Below are 10,450 nucleotides of genomic sequence, written 5' to 3' on the forward strand. Positions count from 1 at the left end.
TCTTTTGTTGATACGTACATAACATGCGACAAAAACCTACTACCACAAACAATCAAGGATATCCAAACACACAAACACACATCTACATGCCACAGGAAGAGAATCAACACTTGCAGATTCCATTATCCGAAGCCTCCACTACATGAAACAATGATTCTAACCCCTTTAGACACTAATGATCTCCACATTAACAAAGCAATATACACAGAAATTGCTACACATTTACATTGTATAGATACCAAAACAAATATCACATTTACCGAGTGCTTTGGTAATATCGGAATAGACATATCAACATATGTACTAGCAATACAATCACAAATAGGGAAACCAACACTATTCTTGAAAAGACAGCCAACGGACATTTTCACAAATGCTTTTTATCTGAAAATGAGTTTCCTATGGCAATCAAATATGGATATGCAAAACATCATGGATCCATATTCAACCACGACATATTGCATCTCATATATTACAAAAATGGATGATACAATAACAAAAAACCTCCAACACACTAATAAAACTTGCATACAAGACAGTACTGCATATGATAGATTACAAAAAATGGGAAACGCATTTTTGCACGCACAACAAATGAGTGCACAGTTAGCATCTTTCATTACTCTATCAATACCCTTACATAGAACAACAAGAAGCTTCTACTTTATAAATACAAACAAGAAGAAAACACAGCACTCATCCTCAAACGAAAAAGACAACTATAGCATCTCCCAGTGAGTCCACCAACATAACATTTGACACTATCATCAATAAGTACACAAAAAGGAAAAACATGGATGACCTTTGTCTCGTAACATTTGTAGCAAAATATATACAACAATGGCAACATTAAGAAAAGAAGCAGACCAAGAATTATAAGATTCGTAAAGTTCAACATCGTCTTACTATTGAGAACAAGTATTGTTGTACTATCCTTCTAAAGATGATGAAAACCATGAACTATTAATACATGGTTCCTCGCAAAAAGCCTTCAATTCCAGCCATGACATTATACTAAAAAATAAGGCTTTATACACACAAGAAGTTAATGATGACAAAAGAGTAGAAAAAATCATCCCACAAATAAATAAATAACGACACTGACAATATTAACAACAATGACTTCGAACAAAACAACTTCCCTACATATGACATTGCATCTGACATGCGGAGTATAGATAAAAAGAAGAAAATCGACAATTTCATTATTCCAGTTAAGAAACAAATCTTAATGCACAATGACGAGTATTTCAAAATGATTCGCTCCTTCAATGAATAAAGACAATTGTTCAACGTTATTATGATAAAAGGATTCATCCATCTGAAAAAATACATTTGTTTCTCACTGGTGGAGTTGGTACAGGCAAAACATACCTTCTTTTACTTATAGTCCAAGATTTACTCCGATTTTATAATCGAACCATTTCAAATGTAGATTATGAGCTACTACATGTATTAATGCTAGCTTACACATGAAAAGCAGCCTACAACATAAATGGCCTCACTATACACTGCGCATATTTATCATTACAAACAAAAAACTTAACCTCCCTCTCAAGGAAAAAGCTTGACATACTAATCCGTCTTTATGAATAATTACAACTTATTGTCTTTGACGAAATCTCATTAGTGGAAGACACACTTTGGACTTTGCAGACCTTCGCCCACAATGCTATGAACTCAAAAAAACAATGCGCTAACACAATATTGACTTCATACAAACATTAAACTCTTTCAGAAAATGTACACATACAAATGACAAATACAATACATGAACCGATGTTGTCTTCACGAGCCACCTAGAGACCATACTTTTCCCCACCTTTACTATACCAACCTTGAAACAAATAAACATAACGACAAAGTATTCCATCAAGTAATAGGTAAAGAGAGCAATCGATACATTCAATAATGATAGTCGCATATCGTCTAAAATTTTAGAAAACCCTAAAGCAACAGATGGACTACGAACGACTATACAGATCAAAGAAGGAATGCTAGTTCAATTATGTGTAGGGAACATTAACCAACAAGATGGATTAGTTAATGGTGTAGATGGAGTTTTTATGAACATGTCTACCTACGACAATAATGACATTGTGTGGATTCAATTTAAAAACCCCAAAATTAGAAATGAAACCATCAAAACAAGATCATGCATATACTACGATCATCAATTGCAAATGGATACCCATATTCCGAGTTACAAGGGAAATAGAAATTGGCCTTTCTAAAACAAGTATTCTTACTCGACAACAATTCTCGGTCCAAGAAGCTGCTGTAGAACAATACACAGAGCACAAGGTCTAACGATAGATAAGCTAGCTTTCTCACCAGCAAGAATCCGCACGCATGGCCTTGTATACACATCACTTTCACGTGTAAAAAACATAGTAACCTTTACTTCCTTCAACCACTCCAACACCTCCTCATAGACAAAGATGTTCACGAAGAAATGAAAAGGCTAATGACTCAATCAAAATGGGAAACATTGAACTACAAAATCCACCAACACACAGACATAACTATACTAATACAATCTTTGAACAGTAGGTCATTACATAAATACGACGACGATATACAAGTCACAGAGTCACTTATCAATTCTGATATTATATGTTTACAAGAAACAAAAACTGAACACTACCAACCATATCTAACATCCGACTTCCAATATATAAACTATCATAACAGTTGTACCCTAGTCCGGAACAACATTGTCATTGAATATTTAGACAAAATTTCACTACATGAAATTGAAATCACATCTGAAATCAAAACAAAGCACAAAACATATGAAATTATAAACATATATAGACCACCATCCAAAAACATAAAAACATTCTTTCAATTGCTTCACACAAAATTATCAACAACTGTCACACAAAAAACAATTCTCATAGGAGACTTCAACATTGACATGCTTCAACAAACAATAAAATCACAAAAACTGCAAAACCTTATGAACACTTTCGGTTATAATCTTCAATGCCATCATATCACAACTGTATATGGGTCACAACTAGATCACATTTGGACTAACATACCTTACAAAAAAAAAGACAATGGATCTACGTACGCATATTGGTTAGACCATTCTATGGTCTACGTACTTGTCGATAACTATCTCAAACAACTTTTAAACAAACAACAACAAAAAAACTCAAATCCACCCATTAATTCGATAAAAAAACAAGCCTAAAACGAAGTAGGGGGAAAAAAAATTCAACCACAAACCCTAATCCATACGCCTTCCGCTGACCTTATACCAACTCTGCCCTTCTCAAAGCAGGGCCTCAATGGACCCTCCACCTTGTTTGATAATAACTCATGCAAAGCAACAACAATGGTATTACCACTTGTATGAAAAGCTTGAGAAAAACTCAAATGTATCTTTAAAAAATGCAAACCCAACCTTGTTAACACTAAATTCAAAAGCAAGAAACCAAAACTCAGTGAACGGGTTAGACAAAAAAAAAGACAATGGATCTACGTACGCATATTGGTTAGACCATTCTATGGTCTACGTACTTGTTGATAACTAACTGTCTCAAACAACCTTTAAACAAACAACAAAAAAACTCAAATCCACCCATTAATTCGATAAAAAAACAAGGCTAAAACAAACTAGGGGGAAAAATTTTCAACCACAAACTCTAATCCATACACCTTCCGTTGACCTTATACCAACTATGCCCTTCTCAAAGCAGGGCCACAGTGGACCCTCCACCTTATTTGATAATAACTCATGCAAAGAAACAACAATGGTATTACCTCTTGTATGAAAAGCTTGAGAAAAACTCAAATGTATCTTTAAAAAAAGCAAACCCAACCTTGTTAACACTAAATTCAAAAGCAACAAACCAAAACTCAATGAATGGGTCACTCTATTAAGGGTGGGTGCATGATAAGGTGGACCACTTTTTTCAAAGGGACAATAATAGTGGATACTGTATTGGTTGCAGCATTGTAATTTTGCTCCTAGCTTCTTCATGCTAATTGCAACTGCCAACATCACCCCATCGCTGACTTGTCTCACCTCTCCCAGTGTTTGCTCATATTCCAAGAGCTCTCAATCCTCAGCACAAGCTTCAGCTTCCTAATAAATAGATTCTAAGAATGTAAAGGGCCAGTTGATGTTGTCCGTCCGCAAAAATAACAAAAACAAGATGAATTTCATTCAATAGGCCTGCCCAAAACAGGCGGGCCTGGGAGGGGTGGTGGAGCCTAAGTAAACAAGTCCACAACTATGACATGGATGCCAATATGAGTTGCCTAAGCTGTATAAAAACTCTTACTGCACATAAGAATGTGGTACACACCCACCAAAGAATGAATCAAAAATTACATTGTATAAGTAGCATGATGCCATTACACATCCTACCGCTAAACATGTCCGCGACTATTACATTGATGCCAATATTTTTTTGCCTAAGCTGTAAAGAACTCAGACTGCGTAGAAGAATCGGTACACACACCAAAAAAAGAATCAGGGATTACATTGTATAAGTAGCATGATGTGGTTTACAAATGCATACCATCAGGACTTCCAAGTGCTCCGTTCATAGAGCTAATACTAACCAGGAATTCTCATTGATTCCAGCAGGGACAACTTTCATATAATACTACTGATTGCATTTGCCTTGCAATGCCCAAATCTATCAGAAAATAGACTTGAGGTCTCCTCACGCGCTACACAATGTTTCTCTACAGATTCCCCATTGTGGGTACATCTACAATAAACTTTTCGATGAAACCTGACCAAGCATTGTTTTCTTCTTTTGACTTTATAGATTTCAAAGCACTCGACATAGCACTGTTGCATTTGAAGACAGACCCAAAGCTATCTGCCAAATTCTGTCCCCTTTGCAAACTCTGCCCTTTGCTTCAGTGTACACTAAGTCATACTGCAGCGAGCTGCTAGACGTGTAAAGAGTCATACAGGATGGCTCCATGTGCCACTCTGAAAGATCCAAATTCTTCTCCAGCTCATCAACTACCTCCATCATGAATGCAAAAGTGCTCAAACGTTGATTTGAAATCAGGAATATAAGGATTCATCTTAATCCGTGCGAACTTCCTTACCAGGAGGCTAGCAAAAAATAAAATCTTTTCAGAAAGAGAAGAACCACTTGAATAATATGCTGCCAATTTGCTGTAATCTTGCAACTCTGTCCTTTATAACGTACATTATGGTTTTCTGTGAACACTAACAGAATCCAATCCGATCGAATATATTCTCTGTTTTTTGAGTTCCTAATGCGATGGATCCGTCTGATAGATCTTCCGATTCTCAAGGTCGCCACTTATCTTCTTTGCAACTTCGCTGGAAGACGCAGGTGAAAGATCTCAAGGCCATTGAGGATTGCTTCGTTGAATATCCCATTGGCAGAATTAGGGGGAGGCCCAGCTTGAACCCAGAGGCTGGTATCCCCTTGTGCAATGAGACAGAAGTCCCTGTAATAAGCTACATCTGCCTCAACCTGCATACAGAGATCTAAATCCGAAAACGCTATTTGATTTTGCAGACAAACATTGAAAAGCCTCTCACTTCCTAAAACGTATTTGATTTCGTAGAAGCGGAGCCAGATAACATTGTGATAGTATGCATCAACGCAGAAAACCCAAGAGATGTTCAAAATTTTCAGGCTTCTGTTTGTGGAGAGGTCATCTGTAGAGCAGTGTTGTAGATGATCCTCGAAGCAAAGATGTCGCCTGAAAAGGACTTGAATACGATGGACGCCGTTGCGGTGTGTATGCTTGTTACTCCTGCATCTGAAAAAAGGAAGCTTTCATTTGCAAGCCATGTTTTGTAGAGTCTTGGCGTATAATCTAAGGGATTGACCAAGGACTTCCCACGTCCACTCTTACATGGTCTCCAGTGCCATGTAAGGGACTCCAAAGGGTGCAGGAGAGTACTCCCAAAGGGCCGGTGTCATCGCAGATGAGATTAGGCGGCATGGATAGAACCTCCAAGGCATTGATGAAAGCGGAAGAGTTACTCGCAGAATCAGGGATGAAGGTGAGAATCAAAGGGACATCAGTGACGTTGATGGGAAACTCCTTGAAGAGGTAGCTGGAGTTGGCCTCTTGCTGGAGCCAGAACGGATGGCTTGGGAACGTTGGCGTTGGAGAGGAGGGTGAAAGGGCCAGCAGTGATGAAGAAGACAGCTGAGGAGAGGTTATACTGCTGGAATTCGAAGGGATAGAAGTAGAGACAAATCCAGCAGCGGCCAGGCAAGACTGGGAAGCTGAAGGAGAAAGGGCATGAGAGGAAGATTAGGGAATTGGAGAGGAGGGTGGGGGGAGAATTGGTAAGGATGGATGGGAGCTGTGGCTGAGCTGGGTCTGGTTGTCTGCTGTGGTGGTGCCGCAGTCAAGGAAGACGCTGAAGGAGGGACTATAGACCTGTTAGCATTCAATGGCACACACCACCAACCACTAGCATTCAATGGCACATACCACCAGCCAATAGACAAATTGTTTTTTCTTCGAAATTAAACAATTGCTAATTTCTGCTTTGCAAAAACAAGTCGATGCTAAGGCTACCCAGAGGGCAGGCCAAAATTTGCAGAATCACATAACTTTTGAGGCCGGTGATGCATAGAAATTGTACGCTAATTTCGAGAAATGCAGCTTCAGATTTCACTGCAGCTTTACAGATTTGCCATTCTTTTACAGGCCTCTCACCTATAACACAAATCATGATCTGACTCACTTTCATCTTCTCCGTGTACGTCACCTCATTTTAACAGGAACGTTTCACATGAGAGAGACTGGCTACTGCATATGCACTATTGTCACGACAGTCCTCACGTGCACAATATCCTTCATCAAAGATTTCAAAGCAGTTTGCATCTCTGACAAGAAAGATCACTGCTCTATCTTTGACCAGAGTGCAATGGTTGCATGACAGTCATTTAACATCTAACGACACATGTCTGTGTCCCCTTGGGTGTGATTAGAGTGCACACACAATAGCCAGCTTCTCACCATGCCCTCATAACCCATCTTTTTTTAACACCCTATCCGAATCTGACACATTTCTTATTTTAAAATTGACTGCACAATTTTGACGACATCAGTCCAATGCTCTGTCCTGGCTTCTTCCATGCTGCTTCTTTCACTCTCATTGCATCAACCTTCTTCTTGTCCTCCAGCAAGTCAGCATCTGCATAGATGTTAGACATCAACACATAAGCTGCCGCATCATTTTCATCCAATTGCACTGCATGTTCAAAGGCCTGTCTTCCAAGCTCCACATTACCCCACTTTCGACAAGCACCCAACACAGTAAGCCATACCACAAGATCAGGATGGAAAGGCATCTTCTTCACTAGCTTGATCGCTCCAACTAACTGGCCTGCACGGCCAAGGAGATCAACAATGCAAGCATAGTGCTCAATAGTTGGAGTGATGCCATAGTCTTCAATCATGGCCTCGAAATATTTATGGCCCATATCCAGTAGTCCCGAGTGACTGCATACGGTAAGAACACTAAGGAATGTGACCCCGCCTGGATTTATGCCTTGCCCTCTCATTCTGTCAAGCATACAGAAAACAATCACACTTTCTCCTAGCTGGGCATATCCTGTGATTAGTGCAGTCCACAAGACTACATCTCGAACTGGAACCTTGTCAAACACTTCCTGTGCATTGGCAAGGGAGCCGCATTTGGCATACATATCAACCAAGTTGCTGCCAACGAAAGGATCTCTTTCCAACCCCTTTCTAGCAATCTCAGCATGTATCTCTTGGCCCTTGTCTACGGTTCCGATGCTGCCACAAGCCTTCAAGCTGCAAACAAACGTAAGAATATCCGGACAGACACCCTCCAGTTGCATCTGCTTAAAACACTTCAGTGCTTCCTCACCAAGGCCATGTTCAGCATATCCTGTGATTATAGCAGTCCACGAGACTACATCTCGCACTGAAAGATTGTCAAACAATTCTTGTGCTTTTGCAAGTGAGCCAGTTTTGGTATACATATCTACTAAAGTGTTGCCAATGAATGGATCCCTTTCCAACCCCTTTCTGGCAATCTCAACATGTATTTCTTGGACCTTGTCTATAGCTCCTATGCTGCCACAAGCTTTCAAACTGCAAACAAACGTGAGAGCATTTGGAGAAAGACCCTCCACCTGCATCTGTTCCAAACAGTCCAATGCTTTCTCACCAAGCCCATATTCAGTATATCCAGTAATTAGAGTATTCCATGTGACTACATCTTTAATTGGAAGCTTGTCAAACAATTCCCGTGCTTTTGCAAGCGAGCCACACTTGGCATACATGTCAACCAAGCTGTTGCCAACATATATCGCTTTTTCCAACCCATTTCTGGCAATCTCAGTGTGTATTTCCAGTCCTTTGACTACAGCTCCCATGCTGCCACAAGCTTTCAAGCAGCAAACAAATGTGATAGCATCTGGAGAGACCCCTTCTAGTTGCATCTGTCTGAAACAGCTCAATGCTTCCTCACCGAGCTCATGCTCAGCATATCCTGCAATAAGTGCATTCCATACAACTATATCTCGAAGTGGCAGCTTGTTAAAGACTTCCCGTGCTTTTGCAAGCACGCCATGTTTGACATACATGTCAACCAAGGTGCTGCCAACAAAAGCATTTATTTCCAACCCCTTTATGGCAATCTGAAAGTGTATTTCTCGGCCCTTGCCTGTGGCTCCTATCATGCCACAAGCTTTTAAGCTGCAGACAAACGTGAGAGCATTTGGAGAGACCCCCTCCACTTGCATCTGTTCGAAACACCCCAGTGCTTTCTCACCAAGCCCATGTTCAGCATATCCTGCCATTAGTGCATTCCATGCGATGACACTTTGAACAGCAAGTTGGTCAAACACTTCCCATGCTTTACCAAGCTGGCCACACTTGGCATATGTATCAACCAAGGTGTTGCCCAGGGAAAGATATTTTTCCAACCCCTTCCTGGCAATCTCAGTGTGAATTTCTTGGCCCTTGTCTATGGCTCCCATGCTGCCAAAAGCTTTCAAGCTAGAAATGAATGTGACAGCATCCGGTGAGACACCCTCCAATTGCATCTGTTTGAAACAGTTTAGTGCTTTCTTACTAAGCCCATGTTCAGCATATCCTGCGATGAGTGCATTCCAGGAAACTACGTCTCGAACCGGTAACTTGTTGAACATTTCCATTGCTTTTGCAAGCCAGCCACTCTTGGCATACATATCCACCAAGGTGTTGCCAAGAAAAATATCGTTTTCCAGTCCCTGTATGGCAATCTCAGTGTGCATTTCACTGCCTCTTCTCGCATCTTTCAGCCTAGCACAAGCCTTCAGTAGGGCCACAAAGGTGTACTTGCTAGGTTGTATAGAATCCTCTTGCATTTTATGGTACAAGTTGAGGGCATGCTGTGATTCCCCACATTGAATATAACCCATGATGAGAGCAGTCCAAGAATACTCATTCCGATTAAACAACTTGTTAAAAACCTGCTGAGCTTCACACATGCTTCCAGCTTCCACCAGCATTGGAACAAGGTAATTCCCAAGTGACCTATGAGCTTCCAGCCCACTCTTGCACATGTAGGCATGTAAGCGCTTGGCATGAGCTAGATTTTTTATTCTCCTGCACTCATGCAAGATGCACGTAATGCTTTCAAGCAAAGGTGACTGTGGCATCCGTTCCAAAGAAGTGAGTGCCTCCTCTAAGCTAATCATCTTGCAACTACATTCCTGCATTTCTTGTGCTTTCGATACATTCATCTGTACGTCAGAAATAAAGCCGCCCTTGACACACTCCTTCCCCAGGCCATGGTCTTCAGAGTATGAGCGGGCCTGACTTCTGGACGCTTTAGCCCTGTGCATTCTCTGTTAAAGAACTGTGTTTTCTCGAGAACCAGCCGTCTATCCACAGCGACTCCTTGCTAACTTTATGCTGAAAATCTGTAGATGTTGGAAGTCTTCGTCAAGATTGAGCGCGAACTTGTAGGCCAGCCAGCCTACATATTTACCTCTGCAAATCATTGCTTCAGACTCGTCGCATACATACTTGGGTCTTTCTCTTGTACCACCGCTGGGAAGGATCCGTGCAGAGTCGAAGTCTGCCACCAAGGAAGCCAGAAAAGGTAACAAACGTTGCCGAGTAAAGTACGAATTTTCGCTACAAACATATCCTTGCCACGCACTCAAGCAACGATAGGACTGCATGGCTTCCTTGCCGTAGCTATCAGCCATCTTCACCACTTAATCTTAAAAAATACACCCTAGCAAAAGAGCCTGCCTCCAAAGCTTATGAGCAGGTGCCTGTTCCCTTATTCCCCGGAAATGCTCGGAACGTGACAAGTGGCTCACTCTAGCTCCGGGTCTGCGGAATGTCGATCTCAGCCGTTGGATCAAATTTTTTGGACCAGCCGTAATCTCAAATCTGGCTCGACCGAGCCAGGCGGGGTCCGCCTTTCCCCTCATAAAATGGCAAG

General features: G+C 41.0%; 1 protein-coding gene across 1 annotated transcript; it reads right to left on the reverse strand.

The window, feature by feature from the left end:
• Positions 1-6,600: 6,600 nt before the first annotated feature.
• On the reverse strand, positions 6,601-10,229 carry LOC147902695 (pentatricopeptide repeat-containing protein At5g27110-like). Its single transcript, XM_087373127.1, has one exon. It carries the CDS (start codon positions 9,837-9,839, stop codon positions 7,053-7,055), a length of 2,787 nt encoding a protein of 928 aa, XP_087229253.1. The 5' UTR covers positions 9,840-10,229; the 3' UTR covers positions 6,601-7,052.
• Positions 10,230-10,450: the final 221 nt, after the last annotated feature.

The sequence above is a fragment of the Dipteris shenzhenensis genome, chromosome 4 (assembly GCF_047967505.1).
Source record: "Dipteris shenzhenensis isolate YYH24624 ecotype China chromosome 4, Dip_SZ_1.0, whole genome shotgun sequence".
In the NCBI taxonomy this organism is placed as follows: Eukaryota; Viridiplantae; Streptophyta; class Polypodiopsida; order Gleicheniales; family Dipteridaceae; genus Dipteris; species Dipteris shenzhenensis.